General features: G+C 38.1%; 1 protein-coding gene across 2 annotated transcripts in view; it reads left to right on the top strand.

Annotated features, from left to right (window-relative positions):
- The window catches only part of shank3b (SH3 and multiple ankyrin repeat domains 3b), a 55637-nt gene that overhangs the window by 18947 nt on the left and 17951 nt on the right, over positions 1-18739 (top strand). Inside the window, exons 3-17 of one of the 2 annotated variants that reach the window (XM_088072452.1) lie at positions 7448-7619; positions 7806-8009; positions 9036-9107; positions 9420-9528; positions 10700-10851; positions 12330-12459; positions 12613-12650; positions 12793-12909; positions 13052-13129; positions 13579-13645; positions 13780-14002; positions 14108-14283; positions 14370-14483; positions 15419-15494; positions 18629-18711. In XM_088072452.1, the coding sequence (XP_087928578.1) occupies positions 7452-7619; positions 7806-8009; positions 9036-9107; positions 9420-9528; positions 10700-10851; positions 12330-12459; positions 12613-12650; positions 12793-12909; positions 13052-13129; positions 13579-13645; positions 13780-14002; positions 14108-14283; positions 14370-14483; positions 15419-15494; positions 18629-18711 (1807 nt within the window). In that variant the 5' untranslated portion in view covers positions 7448-7451. The remainder of the gene's footprint in view (positions 1-7447; positions 7620-7805; positions 8010-9035; positions 9108-9419; positions 9529-10699; positions 10852-12329; positions 12460-12612; positions 12651-12792; positions 12910-13051; positions 13130-13578; positions 13646-13779; positions 14003-14107; positions 14284-14369; positions 14484-15418; positions 15495-18628; positions 18712-18739) is intronic. The other variant, XM_042511267.2, reaches the window with a different exon arrangement.

Here is an 18739-nt window from a genome sequence, read left to right as displayed (position 1 = left end):
TCTAGGATTTTTGAATGTTTCTAGAATTTTAGGGCATTTCAAGGATTTTAGGACATACCTACATTTTACATACCAAGATTTTTTAAGGATTTTCGGATGTTTCAAGGATTTTAGCATGTTTCTAGGATATTTATAGGACTTTAAGAATTTCTAAGATTTTGGGACATTTTTCAGACATCTCTGGGATATTTAGGATGTTTCTTGGGTTTTAGGATGTTTCTTGAAGTTTAGGGCATTTATCTGATTTTTGGACTTTTCTAGCACTTTAGGATTTTTCTAGGATTTTAGGGCTTTTCTATGATTTTAGGTCATGTCTGGGATTTCAGGACATTTCTAGGATTTTTGGAAGTTTCTACAATTTTAGGACATTTTAAGGCTTTTAGGAACTTACATAGGACCTCTGCTCCTGGTTACAATGAAGGAATTGTAACCAGGAGCTCACACTTGACGCAGTCTCATTGCTAGATGCCACTAAATCCTACACACTGCTCCTTTTAATACATTTACTATTTCCTAAAATATGTTTTGTTGCTTCCCCGCCCACAGCAGAGCATTGCACAGCTTCTGTGTCGATACTTCTGTCTGCTTCTCCAAACTGGGGGCATATTGACTGACATCTACTTTATTTAATACACAGACTATGGATAATTATCTCAATAATTACCTCATAAAACCCCACTTTAAAACATCCCAACTGTCCCTTTGAGCCTGTAATGAGACATTGTGCGACTAAACACAGATTTAAAAACCAGAGAGAAACATTCCCTGTTTACATCCCAAAGGTGAATGTTTGCAGTTGGCCTGTCCATGACCTCCACCCAGTGCATGCTGGGATACTCTGCATCCCGCTGTGACCCTGAATGGCAGCATGTGGTGGAGGAAAAGGGATGAATGGGTCTGTAATTCCTTTAAAATCTGGTCCTCTGGCATTTCAAAGATTGCCACGCCGTCGTGTGTGCCGAGGATTCCTCCGCAGGGTGAGATGTTAGCGTTAAATATCGCTGCAATTACCGGGCTTTTACTGTAGTAAATGAAAGGAAGTGATTCATGTCAGTGAGCTGCTTCTCTCGTGTGTCCTGCCAGCTCCGTTTCATTACAGTCACTTCATTTAAGCCTGCTGCAAAAAAATCAACTTGCCGGGACTCAAAATGTGTTTTGGATATTGACTTTCATGGCGAATTGAATTATCGTCGAGGGTTAAACGCAGCTGAGATCAGGGACTGTTTTGAAAACTCTCTCTGCTGGTGCCTTCAAGGACACTCAGACATCTGAGGCTCGAGAGGCGACCGCTCAGCAGGAACATTTAAATGCAAAAAAAACATCAAATTCACACGATCCTCTACACGTGTTCGCTTCTCGTTTGGCTCAAAGCTCACTGGAAATATGACAGAAAGACGTTAAAAAAAAACTACATTTAGAGTGTTTGAATGGATCCAAGCAGGACGTACGTATTTCCTGTACTCCACTGATATTACAGGTGCTGTTTCTAAGTGTCTCCAGATGTTGAAAACAGGCGAGAGCACAGGCAGCCTCCGAGGCAGCCACCGTCCCCGAGTCGTGTCCTGCCACGCAGAGAGGTCACCTGTTGACCTGCGCTCTCACCTGTTTTACAGTTTGCTGGCAATATGTTTATTTCTTTAAAATAATTTCCCCTTTCTCATAACAATACGACTTTATTCTCATAAAATTACAACTTTTTTTCTCCTAAAATTATTAGTTCATTGGCATAAAATAACAACTTAATTCTCATAAAGTGGACTTTTTCTCGTAAAATTACGACTTTTTTTTCTCATAACATTCAGATTTTATTCTCATAAAATTACAAGTTTTTCTCATAAAACTACAAATTTATTCTCAGAATAATAATAATAGTTATAATAATAATACATTTTATTTATGGGGGCCTTTCAGGCCACTCAAGGTCACCTTACAGAAACAGTAACAATAAAACGACATAATATCAGACGTTTGCTTACATGTGGCTAAATCAGACTGTTTGTACAGCAGACACACTCGTTTTTGTTCGTCTTTGAAAAAGGAATTGAGACTAGCAATTGACGTGATCATTAGCCAGATCAGGTCACGCTAACAGGAGAGAGTTTTGTAGAAAATTAAACACGTTGAATCACATCAGAAGTTGGACGATTCGGGGCGATGATGTTTAAGTCATGCGATGGTGTAGTTGGTTTAGAGCCTAACAATCGCTTTTTGCGTCTTGCAATTTCATTTACGCTTCGAAACACACAAAAGTGGTCATCTGTGAAGATTATCACGCTGAACAAAACATTTAAGTATCATAAACTTGTGTTCGTCTCAGGGCTTATTTCTGGCGATAATCGAAAATCCTGTAAGGTTTTTGACGAGGGAACGAGTGCGATGCCTACAACGATACGTCATCCCTTCAACACTCTTTAGACGCAGCTGACTATCCTCGTAACAATTTGGCCACAATTTACAAATACTTTTGATTTTCCTCAATCACATAATAATTAGAGCTCCGAACTCCCGGGTGTTTGCTTTCGCTGAAGGCGCTGTGCACACGCACGTGCACTTCGTTTTGGGCCAGGAGAAACCCTGTCTGAAGCCCGCTGCTGCTCGTCTCTGCTGCAGGCTCATGGATACAAAACACAGCACACCTGAGTCTCTGACTGAGCTGTCAGGTTGAGCTGTATTGTGGGTAATGTAGGCAGCAGAGTCCAACAGTGTTTGAGGAGTCTAATGGTAAACCTAGCGCCACCATGAGGTCGATATCATTGTTTCATGTTATTGCTTCCTTATAGACAGATTTGACTTCATTTTTATTTTTGGATGTTCATCTGAACAGCTTTACACTCACTAAAAGACTCTCTTTACTAACATTTGATTAGATGTAATAACTTGTAATAAAGTGTTTTCTTTCATAATTTGTCCCAAAATGAATATTTCTTTGCAGGAAACTTCTTGGAAATTATTCAGAAATTATAAACATTAAATAAACAGCCACCAACTCTAACTTAAACAGCAGAGAAACATTTTTGTTTTTGGATGAATTTTAATGTGTTTTATCCTCAGTTAAAGCTCACAGTAACATATTGCGTATATTTGGACAGTATTTCATGGCCTATCGATTAATCGATTAAATTACACGTTCGATTAAATTCTTAACGACCAGTTAATTAATCATTGATTAATTGTTATTCGCTATGCACAATATATGTATATATATATATTTGCAAAGACTGGGATATATTTCATGATATTGAGATTTTTTTTAGATAATTGAAAGAGAGTATCAGCAAAAAACTCTACTTTAAATATTTTTTAAATTGGTGCCGGTTATATTCAGTTTAATGTTCCATTTTTTTGTATTTGAGCAGTATACTGAAAAGAGCGGAAAACACAGTACACTTTATCATCTGTTTATTCATTGCAAGTAATATCTTTATAGCAATATTCATTATCACATATTTTTCTGATTTCGTGTCTTATTGATGACATATTTTGGCCGCAGCGACAAACACAACACAAGATATGAAGTGAAAAAGCCAAAACATGCAAAAAACAAACAGCCTTTAAACACTAGTGGATCAGTGCAGCTGAGCTCTGCACACATGTAAGACGCCTGCATCATCAATCAGTTCAGTATTGATCCGATATTAGAAATCTATCACAAGATGGGTGGCTTTTTGAGAATTTTTTAATTTTAACCCAGATTCCCCTCATCGCGAGCGGAGATAATAAGGACAAGACAGAGACACAGAGAGAGTCAGCAGGTAGGATGGTAGTTTTAAACGGCATCTGCGAAAATTGTTCAACTGCGTTGCCATAGCAACAGCGAGCATGTAGATCAGGGGGCTTTTTTTAACATGCACACACACACACACACACACACACACACACACACACACACACACACACACACACACACACACACACACACACACACACACACACACAGTGACACTGTGAGGTTATCACAGGATTCCCTGCTATTCCAGTTTCTATGACAACTCACAACTCGTCCTCTCTCTCTCCGTCTCTCTCCGTCTCCGTCTTTCATCTTCAGCTGTGTGTATATATATATATATATATATATATATATATAAATAATGGAAGCAGCCATTAAGTTCTGACTTCGGTTCCATCTCAAAAGCATGAATGATAATAAAGTGTTAATTAGCACCAATGATGATTAATACATATGATAATTAAAACATCAAAATGTCTCCTGTTGATTAGAAAATAATATCAGCAGCAGCAGCAGAGGTTGTTGGTGGGAGACTGTGCAAACATTATCAGGGGTTGGCTCAACTTTTCTTTTTTTTTTTTTTTAATTTTAAGCCAGACCCAGCTCTCTCTCCATCGTTTTAAAAATCAGCTATAATCAATATTTTTATATCAACACTAATCTGAAAGGTGGTGCTCGTACTGATACAGAGAATTATCACCTTCAGCTGTTTGGTGTTGAGTTTTTGGTCGTGACAGCTGTTTAAACCTTTAACACCTGAGCCATATTCTGGATTTCTTTTTTTTTTTTTAAACGTGAAGAAGACTGAGCAATTTGACAAGATATTACGCCTAACTTAGCTATAATTTTTTACAAAAAAAATGGTAATAATAGGGTAATAATGATTATAAAAATTAAAAAACAGGAAAATTACCTTAAAAAATAGAAGAAAAACAAAGAAACAAAAAAATGGAAGAAAAGTAGGAATGACCCCAAATTATATATATATATATATATATATATATATATATATATATATATATATATATATATATATATATATATATATATATATGAAAAATTAAGACAGTCCATAAACTTGTTGGAAAACTGTTGTCTCTAAACTGTTCTGCAGAACAATCAGACTTTTTTTCTGAGCTATGTGAGTCTGTGTGCGCGCTCAGGGTGAAAAACAGGATGTGATGTAACATCCTGCGGCCATTATTAGTGTTGGAGAAGGTGGAGGTCAGATCAGAGTCAGAGCGAGCAGACACGCTGAGTAAGATGTTGTCCCACAGTCGGAGAGAGACGACACAAAAATCACAAACATCATCTATTAACAGCAGTTGAAGGAGTATTCAGGTCCTTTACTGAAGTAAAAGTACTAACAACACTCTGAAAATACTCCAAACCTCACTCAAGTAAAAAGTCTAGGATTACAGGACATTTCAAGTATTTTAGGACGTTTCCTTGACTTTGGAACATTTCTTGGATCTTAGTTCGTGTCTAGGATTTTAGTACATTTCTAGGTTTGCAGGACAAGTCTAGGATTTAGGACATTTTTAGGACTTCAGGGACATTTGTAGGATATGAGGACGTTTTTTGGACTTTTGGATATTTCTATGATTTTAGCACATTTCTATGATTTTAGCACATTTCTATGATTTTAGGACATGTCTCGAATTTTGGGACATTTATTAGATGTTAGCCCATGTCAAGGATTTAGTACATACCTGGAATTTTAGGATGTTTCTTAAATTTAGTACATTTCTTGAACTGTATAACATGTCTAGAATTCAGGATGTTTCTAGGATTTTAGCACATTTTTAGGTTTCCTGGACATTTCTAGGATTGTAGGATGTTTCTTTTATTTTACAATGTTTCTAGGATTTTAGGACATTAGGATCTTAGCTAGGAGGGGGTGTGGGGGTCCTCCACTTTAACTTTTTTTATAAGCAAGCTCTATTTTGATGCTATTTTATGCACTCTGGCACCTCATGTTCACTAAAAGTACAAAAACAATACCCAGTGTGAATCACTTTATTTTTATTGTGAATTAAAAAATGATTGGGGGGCCACCCAGCATCATATCGGCGCCCATGTTTTGCCTGCGGGCCTTAAGTTGAGTATCACTGCTTTATGAAATGTGCTCTACTCCATCCCACCACTGTTGATGACTCTCTCACGGCTGTGTCACTTTTTGGTGAACACCTAACTGGAAAGCAGCCATTACTGCTGTTATTACTTACACCTTTGGAAATGCAAAATGTCTGCGGTGAGAAGTGTCTGTGGGAGGCTGTCAGATTCATGCTAATGTCTCTCTGACAGAAAGTACCAATCATATCCAGCTGCTCGTGTCATTAAAATGCAAGATACCTCTTAATTCAACACACAAAACTTGTGATGTAACTCTTTCAGCCCAAGTCGGTGTGTTTTCACTCAGTCGTGGCGTCATGTTAACATCAGGGTTTCCCGCCACAATTTCACGGACAAAATATCAAAACTCTTTCATGACTTCATAAAATTTCCATTCATAACTTACACCACGAACAGAACTGTAATGTACTCCTCACTCCAAATGTTCATTTTATTATTATAGGCGGTTTGTCAGCAGGTGTTGATCCAGGTGTAAAAGCTTTAGAGGTTATATATTAATATTATATTATATATATGAAAAGGGGCTAATGTTTAACCAGTTTCTCCCACATTTCTAGCTAATTGTGTCGGTTGCTGACCAGTTAACTCAAACAGCTTTAACCACCTAATGTTGAACATTTAATGCTGAGATACTCAACTTACAGCCTGCGAGCCAAAAATGGTGCCAGGTGGCCCCCAACCATTTTGATCTTCACTATAAAAACGAAATACTTCACACCGGTTTTTGTACTTTTAGTACACATAAGGTGCCAGAGTGCATAAAACAGCATCAAAATAGAGCTTGTTTATCAAAAAAGTGCCAGTGGAGGATCCCTGACCCCCGACAGAGGTCCGAGCTAAGACCCTAATTGTCCTAAAATCCTAGAATTGTCCTAAAGTCTTACAAATGTCCTAAAATCCTAGAAACACTGTAAAATAAAAGAAACATACTACAATCCTAGAAATGTCCTAAAGTCCTAGAAATTTCCCAAAATTTTAGAAACGTCCTAAAATCCTAGAAATGTCATATATCCTAGAAATATCCTTAAATCATAGAAATATTTCAAAATTCTTGAATTGTCCTAAAATCTAAAAATGACCTAGCGTCTTGTCCTAAATCCCAGAAAAGTCTTAAAATCCTAGTCTTGGAATCTTAAAAACGTCCTAAAATAAAATCTGAGAAATGTCCTACAATCCTAGGAACATGTATGGGGCCGCTGTTTCGGGCCCCTGGCCTCCTGTCATTTTGCAAAAGTGGCCCCCAAGCAAAACAAGTTGAGTGTCCCTGAGTTAAAGGGTTAAAGGCGAGACAACTCTGTCCCCTTATCCCACAGACTGCATAATATACCGAACAACAGGGCGTCGTTCACAAACTTTTATTTTTGTGTTTTTAAAGGACTAAAAATAAAAAAGACGCCACCCTCTGAGTGTTTCTTTGACTGCAGCCCTGTTTAGCATGATTGTAAACATCCGCTCTGTTTCGAACACTTGAATGAAAACAGCTTTAATCACCTGAACGTTTAATGAAATAAAGTTTTTATAATTATTTTTGTTTCTGCCACCTCTGCTGCACACTGTGATCACAACTATCTGTGTGTGTTTCAGCCACATGCCTCTGAGTCCGGCTGCTGACACCAAACATGATCGCCCGCGGCAACAGGCGGTTACTAACGGCAACCCGACAGGCTCTGCTGTTGCCAGGGACGACGACGCGGATGACACGCCCCCTGGAAACAGCATTGTCGTCCGCATTGGCATCCCGGACCTGCAGCAGACGGTAACACACACATATATACAGTGTATATGCAGTATATATATAACCATATATATACAGTATATATATAACCCCGAGTGGAGGTTATATAAAGGAAATGAATGAATCAGCACGACAAACCTGTGTGTCTGTCTGTCTGTGTCTGTCTCTTTCTCTGTCTGTCTGTTCCTCTGTCTCTGGCTCTCTCAGAAGTGTTTGCGGTTGGACCCAGAGTTACCAGTTTGGACCAGTAAGCAGAGGGTTCTGGTGACGTTGACTCAGTCTCTGTCGGATGTTTTGAACTATGGTCTCTTCCAGCCGGCGTTCAACGGCCGAGCCGGAAAGTTTCTGGACGAGGAGCGGCTGCTGAAGGAGTATCCCCTCCCTCCCATCACGCCCATCCCATACCTGGAGGTAGACTTTATTTATTTATTCATTTATATTTTATTTTTATTTATGTATTTATTCATTTATTTATTTTATTTCCATTTTTAAAAATTTATTTATATTTTATTTTTATTTATGTATATATTTATTCATTCATTTTTATTTATTTAATTTTTAAAAAATCTGTTTTTATTTTTGTCAACAAATCCCACGAAAAAAATTGAAAGCAACTACTGAAGGTGTAAATCTTTTTTTTTTTTTTTTTTAACGTCAAAAAGATTGAATACTCTGTAAGTTTATCTGTCTGTCAGAACCAGACCTGCATCTTATTTATTTTATTTTATTTTTGTGAGTGCAAAGGGGCTGTAAAAGACATAAATCTGTAACACTTTGAAACTTGGATCAACATCGCTTTTCTTGTGCTGATTTCAGAAGCTTTTCACAAGTATTTAAACCTTTGAACTCTGAGCAGGTTGGCCTCATTTCTATCAAAAACACTGAAGGCAATTAGAGTCCTGAAAGATATATTTTTTATTTCTTATAATTATTCAATTAAAATGATCTTGCAGAATTTTTTTTTAACTTTCTTAACGTCATTCTCATTACTTTTTTTTAACTTTTCTTTTTTTCTCAATTTCAGGTAATTTTTTTGTTACTTTTTACTAATTACTTATTTCAGGGTCATTTCTTTTTAAGTTGCTCATTGACTTTTTTTTCGATGTTTTTGAAAGAAGTCAAGCCAATTTGCCCAAATTTCAAAGGGTTAAAAACACAAATAAATTAATATTAATATATTAATGTCACTTAGTGCAACAGTGTGACTTGTTGATGTGGTTAAACAGCAGTGGTGCAGAGGGAAACATAATGTCAGACTGTAGACACACACACTCACACACACACACACACACTCTCAGTACTTGTTAGAGATGCAGTCACTGTTGGTTTTGTGTTTTCGTGGGATTTAAGGTGACAGATTCTGCGTTTGGCAACTTGTTTGTTTATGTAATAATCTTTTGCAAAAAGTAGCGGTAACCTTTCATGTCTCACTAACAGTTTCGTTATAAGAGGAGAGTTTACACGCAGAGCTACGTGGACGACAAACAGCTGGCCAAGCTGCACACCAAGGTACACACACACACACACACACACACACACACACACACACACACACACACACACAGATGCATATATGCATAAAATTAGTCTGATGAATCACTTTAAGTGCAGCTGTAGACATAAATGTTGTGTTTTAAGTAGGTCTGGACGATACAACTCCTTTCAGTGCATAATCATCACGAACATACAAACCCACCACACATAATTATATTCTAAATACTCTTTTCCGCCTGCGCTGACTTCTCCACTTAACGGATTCTTTTGGAGAGTTTATGCAGTTTTACCATCAGGTAAATTCATAATTTAGGTTTTGTTTTTCAGGCAAACCTGAAGCGTTTCATGGAACATGTCCATCAGAAGAATGTGGAGAAGGTTTCCAAATGGTTGGAAAAGGGCCTGGACCCCAACTTCCACGACTCCGACACCGGGGGTGAGTACTAATACACACAGAGTACAATGAAAATATTCACACAACGCTCGAATAGGAGATTTATGTGAACTTCAGGGTTTAATATGAGGAGCAAACCTCTGTTGGCAATGTCAAGATATATCTGAGTAATGGTGTCCTCAGCAGAGAGAGTGTCCTGTGTGTGTGTGTGTGTGTGTGTGTGTGTGTGTGTGTGTGTGTGTGTGTGTGTTGTAATTTGAGTTTCTCTGTTTTTTGGGGGGGTTTCATCCAAAAATTTGTAAAGAAAAAAACACTCCCAATTTTTTTTCTGATGATAAAAATTGACCAAAAAAAATTGACAATATAAACAATGACGACGACAATAATAATTTTTATTATTATTGTAATTGTGAAAATAACAACAACAAAAACATGCCTGAGGGTTTGGAAGACAGGTTTTCTTTGAAAATCCCCAAATCTAAAAAAATAATAATTTGACTAATTATAATAATAATAATAATAATAATAATAATAATAATAACCAAATTAAATATATATCTATGTTCATGGGTTTGGAGGGCATGTTTCCTTTAAAAATCACTAAAAAGATTTAAAGAAAAAAAACTTGAATGGAAAAGAAAACATTTTATGGAAAAAACAAACAAAAAAAGCCAACATTTTTAAAAAGAAAACATGTCCTCTAAATCCACGGGTCCTCCAGTTTGGATAGCATGTTCTGTTTAAAAAAGTGGCAGTAAAATAAAAATATAAAACACAGTCATTTAGAGTTGTTTGCCTCTCCCCATAAACCAAATTACAAACACAAGTCCTTCCCCGGTGCTTAAATTTTTTGTTTTTTTGACATGCCTCCGCCTTTTTGCATCACCAGTTATATTCCCTTCTAATTCTGCTCTAAATTAATTTTTTTTTAATAATATCTATTTTAAAAAGCTATTATTTAGTAATGAAAAAAATGAATAAGGAGTATCAATGGTCTTGAAAATGTTCCTCAAAATCACAGAAAATTCATGGATATTTATTGTCAAAAATGTGTATGAACCGTTTGGGTTTTTTCAGTTTCAGTTTATGTAAAAATTTTGTCTTAAGTTTAATTTAAGACCTCCACATGAACTCTCTTCAGTCCCACACAGTTATTTCCGCTGATGTGCTCTTATTTGTGGAATAATAATGACTCATCTGTTTCGTGTCTCAGAGTGTCCTCTGACTCTGGCCGTCCAGCTGGAGGAGAGCTGTGACCTGATTAAAGTCCTGCGCAGTGGAGGAGCTCATTTGGACTTCAGGACCAGAGACGGTATCACCGCCCTGCACCGGGCCGTCCTCTGCAGGAACAGCGCCTCTCTCACTGTAAGAAAGCACTCACCGCTGCTTTGATTTAAGACGCTTTTGGCTGAGTTTGACCCAGTGTTACCGTCAGTGGTGCAAAGAACATCTGATTTACTGCAACTATAAGTACAATTTTGATGTTTACTTAAGAATTTCTATTTTCTGCATCTTCATACGCCTAAATATTGTACCGCACCGCATTCATTAAAAAGCTTAAGTTACATTACAGATTCAGATTATTGATACAAAAAATAATCTTTCTAATAAATTATGTATTATCATAGATGAAACAACAAACTGTGTGTCACAGGGAGCCTTGTAGATCCTTAACTGACACTTTAAATTAAGTTTTAAGGCCTTTACACATCGGGGGTGGGACAAATAAATGACACGAAAATGAGAAATACTTCAGCGATGCACATTTGCAACAGTTTCAGAAGGTCTTCTGTTATCATGACGTGTTTGATACGTGATGGCTCAGAAAAATTTACCTCATTCTGGATTTTTTTTTTTTTAAAGAAAAGCTTCACTTTTTTGTCTTGTTGTATTCTTGTTATGTGTGAACGTACTCTGACACAAACAACTGTAATATATGTTTGTGTCTGAATTAATATCACCAAGAAAACAAAACAATATAAACAAGTGTGTAAAAGCCTTTAATGTGGTTCAGTCTCTGTGTGCAATTTGTGGAAACTGAACATTTTTAATTTAAATGCTTTTTCAACACTGAGGGTTTAATATTTTGTATAATTTTAACCTTAATATTAACACATTTACTCAACGAATGTAATTAAAGTCCTCTTTGGTCTTTTGATTTTATTGTTTCTGGTCATCCTTAAATATAACATAGAGACATAACTTCAGTTCAGGTAAATGAAGTGAAGATGAAGTTAAGTTACGTTCAGTTCAGTAAAGATACGTTACAGTACGTTACGATACAATACGATACCATACGATAAGTTAAGTTAAGTTAACTTAGGTTAGGTAAGGTTAGGTTAGGTTAGGTTAGTTTAGGTTAGGTTAGGTTAAGTTAAGTTAAGTTTAGTTAACTTATGTTTGGTTGAGTTAAGTTAAGTTAAGTCAACTAGGTTAGCTTAAGTTAAGTTAGGTTGGGTTAAGTTAAGTTAAGTTAAGTCAAAGTTAACTTATGTTAAGTCAAAGTTAAGTTAAGTTCAGTTCAGTGGACATAATATTTGATAAAATGTGTTTTTTCATAGTCTCCAGAGGGGCAATATAGGTGTTGTAGCAGCACAAGGAAAAATATAAATGTGATAAATAAAGTTAAAAAAATAAACAGAACGATATAAAATAAGAATAGAGCAAAATGAAAACACTACAAAGACTCAAACTCAAATATAAATAGAAATATAAAAAGATTTTATATATAAAATCAAATTAACTAAATGTCCCAATTTCTCAGTTTTGAGATCAATAAAGTATATCTATCTATCTATCTAACTACTGAACTGACTATTGTCCCGTCCTGTTGTGGTCCTCAGACTCTCCTGGACCTCGGAGCGTCTCCAGACTACAAGGACAGCAGAGGTCTGACGCCCCTCTATCACTCTGCCATGGTGGGCGGCGCCCCCTACTGCTGCGAGCTGCTGCTGCAGGACCACGCCACCATTGGTACGGAGGCTCACAGGGGTCAATCCGAGCTGTTGTTGTTACTGTGTGATTAATTTTATCATTTGTTAATTTTGTTTGTGTCTTTTGTCAAAAAACAAAAAGCAAAACAAAAACACTTCACTGCTGAAAGATTTGTTGTTGTCATGGTTGCAGGGATGACTGACGAGAACGGGTGGCAGGAAATCCACCAGGTGACACACACACACGCACACGCACGCACGCACACACACACACGCATGCATACTCAATCAGTTAAATCACTTGCCCTGTACAATTATGATTTTCCTGTGTGTGTTTTTGTGTGTGTGGGCGCATGTGTGTGTGTGAGTTCAGGCATGTCGCTATGGTAACGTGCAGCACTTGGAGCACCTGCTGTTCTATGGTGCTGACATGAGTTCCCAGAATGCATCTGGAAACACCGCACTGCACCTCTGTGCTCTCTACAACCAGGTAACACACACTGAGCACGCAGAAAACACTCAAGTTTTCCACTGTTGTCATCATAAAAAAATATATCATTCAGTGTTGTTTTGTTAAACATTGTGTGTTTTTATTTTTAAAGTTAATGAAACAATTGTTGCTGGTTTTCCAGGACAGCTGTGCCAGAGTGTTGCTGTTTAGAGGAGCAAATAAAGACATCAAAAATTACAACAATCAGACTGCCTTTCAGGTAAAAAACAAAAGAAAAACGTACAATACGTATCCTGAAATATTATCTTGTGTTAATAATTATACTAGTCATAACAGGAGTATAAAACAGGTACCTTACGTATGCTGTGAATCGCTTTATTTTTATTGTGAATTATAAAAATTTTGGGGGTCCAGATTTGGCCTGTGGGCTGTGAGTTGACTATCACTGTTTTATATTGTTGATTATTTGATATTTGCACATTTTTCTCAGAGCCTTGACACGTTATCGTGAGTGTGCAAAAACCCAGCGAGCAGGCGAGTCCAGAAAGAAAACACTGATGAGCATTTGCAGTCATTTCACTGAATTTGTTGACATTTAGAATATAGAATAAAAGCCAGTCCGATGCTCCGGTGGTACAAACATAAAAGCCCAATGTGTCATCCGGCTGGTGTTGTTATGATTATAATGAACTCTCCTTGTGTGTGTAGGTGGCGATAATTGCTGGGAACTTTGAACTTGCAGAAATCATTAAGATCCACAAAACCTCTGACGTTGGTGAGTTGGCTGAGAGACTAAAAATGTTTAAATCGTGTGTCTGTGTGTACGGACACATGTTACAGTAGCATTTGAAGGTGACTGTGTGTGTGTGTTTGTGTTTTTGTGCGTATAAATGTGTATTTGTGCCCAAGTAGTTCCCTTCAGAGAAACTCCATCCTACACAAAACGCCGCAGAACCGGCGTGAGCAGGACGACGGCCGGAAATGGTCTGGCTTCTCCGCGCTCTCTGATTCGCTCAGCCAGTGACAACGCTTTGGAAAGCCCCGCCTCCTCTCCTGGCCCCTCTCTCCAAAGCCTGGAAACACACCATGACACGCACACACATTCACTACGACGACACACACGCCGGCTCAGGTACAAACACACTAGGACACGTTAATACTCAGTTTCCAGTTCGTGTACTTAGTGTCTGCACTGGTGCTAAATTACGCTCTCGTTGGTTGGCGTGTCCGTCTGAAGCCCGAGCGGCGGAGGTCATGTGGAGACCAGCCCCCCCTCCTCCCCTCCCTTAACCCCGCAGATGAGGAAGAGGAGGCTGTACAGCGCTGTACCGGGGCGCACCTTCATCGCCACCCGCTCCCACGTCCCCCAGGGGACCGGAGAGATCCAGCTGCACCGAGGAGAGAGGGTCAAAGGTCAGATTTTAGTGCTGTGTACAGTGAAGATGGTAGTATATCTGCAGACGTGATACTGTAATACTCTGTGTGTTGTGGGTCTACAGTTCTGTCCATAGGTGAAGGAGGATACTGGGAAGGAAGTGTGAAAGGAAGAACTGGCTGGTTTCCTGCCGACTGTGTTGAGGAAGTCCAGATGAGACAATACGACCCGAGACTGGGTAAATATTAACTATTATTGTTATTATGATAATTTTAACTGCACCCTTTATATATATGCATAAACATTTAACACTAGATGTGACCTTTAATACAGTGACACTTAGCTTCCTTTCTTTAGGGGCCACTTTTGCAAAATGACTACAGGCCAGGGGCCAATCGCAGCAGCCACATACATGTTACTAGGATTTTAGGACATTTCTAGGATTTAGGACATAACTAGGATTTTAGCACACTTCTACTATGTCAGGACATTTTGGGGATTTTAGAACGTTTCTATGATTTCTAGGATTTTCTAGGATTTTAGGACGTTTCTAGGATTGTAGGGCCAGTCTATAATTTCAGGATATTTTTAGGATTTTACAATGTTTCTAGGATTTTTGGACTTTCCTAGGATCCAAGGACATTTCTAGGATTTTAGGACTTTTAGGGATTTTAGGACATTTCCAGGATTTTAGGACATTTGTAGGATTTTAGGACCATTTTAGGATTTAAGTACATTTATAGGATTTTAGGGATATTAGGACATCTCAGGATTTTAGAAAGTTTCTAGGATTTTAGGACATTATTTTAAGATTTCAGGACATTTCTATAATTTTAGCAGGTTTCAAGGATTTGGGACATTTCTAGGATTTTAGCAGGTTTAAAGCATTTTAGGACACTTCTACGATTTCAGGACATTACCAGGTTTTTAGCAAGTTTCTAGGATTCAAGCAAGTTTGGGGATTTTAGGACACTTCAAGGATTTCATGAGTTTTATAGAATTTTAGAACGCTTCTAAGATTTTGGATGTTTTTAGGATGTTTCTAGGATTTTAGGACATTTTATTTTTTATTGTGAATTTAAGGGTGGTTTTGGGGGCCAGATTTGGCCACACATATGCTTTTTACTGTATTGATTTACTGTACTGTATGATATATGTCCATGTATGTTTCAGAGACGAGAGAGGACCGCACCAAGAGACTGTTCAGACATTATACTGTAGGATCCTATGACAACTACACCTCCTACAGGTAATACACTGTCATTACACCTCCTGCATGTACTGAACCTACCACTGATAGTACCCCTCATACAGGTCTAGTACTGATACTACATACTCCCCCTCAAGAGTAAAATTTGTGCAGATGCAAAAAATATCTGTTTAGACTGTATCTAAGGATTTTCCTTTTTTAGATTTTTCTTCCTTTAAGATTCTTCCTCTAATAATCTTGGAACCTTTTTTGACCAACATTTAGCTTTGCATTGCAAAAATCACTCTATCATCACTTTTCTTGTTTGGACTTGCATCACTCAGTCCTCTCCAGTCTTTGCAGCAGCTAGCTAGTCGTTGGTCCCACATCACCCCATTTCTCACACGTACTGATTACTTACAAGGTCCCTTATGGTCCGGTCCCAGCACATATAGCAGAGCTGTTGAGCCCCTTTTCTAGTTGTTGGCTACTCCGATCTTCTGATCAAGGCCTTTTCTCTGTTCCCCGTTCCTACTTCAAATCCAGAGGAGACCGTGCTATTGCAGCTGTAGCTCCCAAACTTTGGAACAGCCTTCCCCATTCCATCAGATCTGCTGAATCTGTGGTTTGTTTTAAGCGGCTGCTGAAACCTAATCTCTATAGGTTAGCCTTTTTATCAACACTCTGCCTTCAGCTTCGTTTATTTGGGTCGTCTGCTTTAATGAATTCTTGTCAGTGTATCGTGCACATGTATGTGTTTATGTTCATATGTATGTTCTTAGAAATAAAACATGCTATAAACCAATAAAGGGTTCTTTCACTTGTCTCCTTAGGAGAACCCTTTTTTGTAGAACCTTTTACAAAGGTCCCACCTGGATCCCGTTCAGAGGGTTTTACCTAGAACCAAACGTTAAGAACCGTTTATGAAGGGTATCACCCAAAAAACCACATGGGACACCTTTTAAGGTGTAATGGTTCCACCCAGAACCCTCCCTAGCAGTTCTAGCCAGAACATTTCACCTTCTGAGGGGGCTAACAAGAATCCATCTGGAGAGTCCTACCCAAAACCTTTATATTCTAGGAATTTTCATCTAGAAGCGACCCGGGAGGTTCTACTGAGAGCCTCTTTAAGGTCCAAGGGTTTCATATCTAGAACCCACTCTGGAGGTCCTATGGAACATGTATTCAAAGGGTTTCATGTGGAACCCACCCAGGGGACCTTACTGTGAACCATTTTATACTCCCAGGGTGTCATCTGGGACCCTCACAGAGGGATCTACAGAGAACCATTTATATTTCAAGGGTTTCATCTAAATACCACTCAGGGGGTTGTACCAAGAACCCTTCTATATTCCACGGGCTTCATCTAGATACTACCCAGGGGGTTGTGCCGAGAACCCTTTGATATTTTCAGGGGTTTTATTTGGAGCCCACTCTGGAGGTGCAATCAAACCTTTTTATATTCCAAGAAATACCAATGCTTTCAACAGTCTTTGAAGAACTCTTTCTTCAAAAAAGTGTTCTTGTGAAGCAAATGGTTCTGGCTAGAGCCTCAGCCCTTCAGGAAGAACCCTTTTGGAACCCTTATTTCTAAGACTTAATGTATGATTGTATGTATATGTATACTTGTATTTGTATGTATATGTGAAGCACTTTGTAACTGTGCTTTATAAAGTGCTTTATAATTTATTTTATTAAAATAAAATTGGTTGCACAAAACACCCTTAAGCTCTCTCCTTAAGGTTTCCTTAAAACGTTCACTTAGATAATTAACATTTTCTCCTTTTCTTGGTCTTATGCTTAACCCTTTGAACCCTATCAGAGATTTAGCCTGCAGGATTAAGTCTCTGATAGAGTACCAGGTGGCTGCCCAAACATTTTCTACTGTCACAATAAAAATACAGTGATTCACACTTGGAATTGTTTCTGTACTTTTAGTATACATAAGGTGCCAGAGTGCATAAAACAGATGTCTCAGCTCAGCCTAAAAACCCAGAAATGTCCTAAAAATCCAGAAACTGCTGAAATTTCTAGACACGTCCCAAGATTGTGTAAATGTCCTGAAATCCTAGAAATGTCCTTAGTCTTAGAAACAGCCTAAAATCCTAGAAATGTCCTAAAATCCAAATATGTCCTAAAATCCTAGAAACATGTATGGGGCCACTGCGACTGGCCCCTGGCCTCCTGTCGTTTTGCAAAAGTGGCCCCCAGGCAAAGCAAATTGAGAATCCCTGCCTTAAAATTAATTAAACAATTGGACAACAGCATCAAAAAAGAGCTTGTTTCTCAAAAAAAAAAAGGCCGTGGAGGATCCCCTGCAACCCTAGATAGAGGTCCAAGCTAAGACCTTGATGTCCAAAAATCCTAGAAACACCCTTAAATAAAAGACATGTCCTAAAATTGCAGAAACATCCTAAAATCCTAGAAATGTCCAAAAATACAAGAAACATCCAAAAGCTCTGAAATATCCTAAAATACAGAAAAAGTCCTGAAATACTACAAACATGGTGCATGGTGCTGCTGTGACTGGCCCTGGCCTCCCGTTACTGTAGAAAAGTGGCCCCCAAGCAAATGACCTTAGCAACCAAAATAAGGTAAAAACTTGAGAAGTCTTTAACCCCATCTGAACTGCAATATGGCCGAGTTTATGGCAGCAAATGAACTCATCCTGGTATAATTTTTATTGTTTTGTAATTTTTCTCCACGTTTGTTGTTTTCTGATTGCTGTTTTTTACTGATCAGATTTCATTTTTAATACGTTTTCTGCTTTATTTCAGTGTATTCCTCCTGAATTATAACCTTTTCCTCCTCTGACCACTTTGGTTATTGTCTTCTTTTCTTCTGCCATTTATTGACTCTCTATAGGCCGACTGTGAGACGAAAACAGGTATCACGAGCACGAGTGCAAATGGTCTCCATGGAAACTGTAGCATTGTAATGCAGGAATTTTTCTTTTAATCTAGAAAATTGTTTAATGTTTTTCCTTAACAAGGGTTTTTCTGTGCAACCTTCTTAAGTTATTCAGCTAAGGAGAAATTAAGTGTTAAGTGTCATACTTAAGGAGAAAACTTAAGGTGTTTTTTTGCAACTGGTATCTGAGCTCTCTAAATCTGTCCACACTGTCTTACTTACTTACTCTAACAACTCATTAAACTACGTAAAACCTTAAAATGTTTTCTGTTTCTTTCTGTCAGTGACTATGTGATCGAGGAGAAGACGGCCGTGCTGCAGAAGAGAGAGAGCGAGGGATTCGGCTTCGTCCTCAGAGGAGCTAAAGGTAGAAACGGCAGGATGGATGGATGGAT

This window comes from Plectropomus leopardus, chromosome 22 (genome assembly GCF_026936395.1).
Source record: "Plectropomus leopardus strain MGB_pleo_1.0 chromosome 22, ASM2693639v1, whole genome shotgun sequence".
NCBI classification, from domain to species: domain Eukaryota; kingdom Metazoa; phylum Chordata; class Actinopteri; order Perciformes; family Serranidae; genus Plectropomus; species Plectropomus leopardus.
The sequence above is the reverse complement of the archived record's forward strand: the minus strand, read 5'-3'. Positions and strand labels throughout refer to the sequence as shown.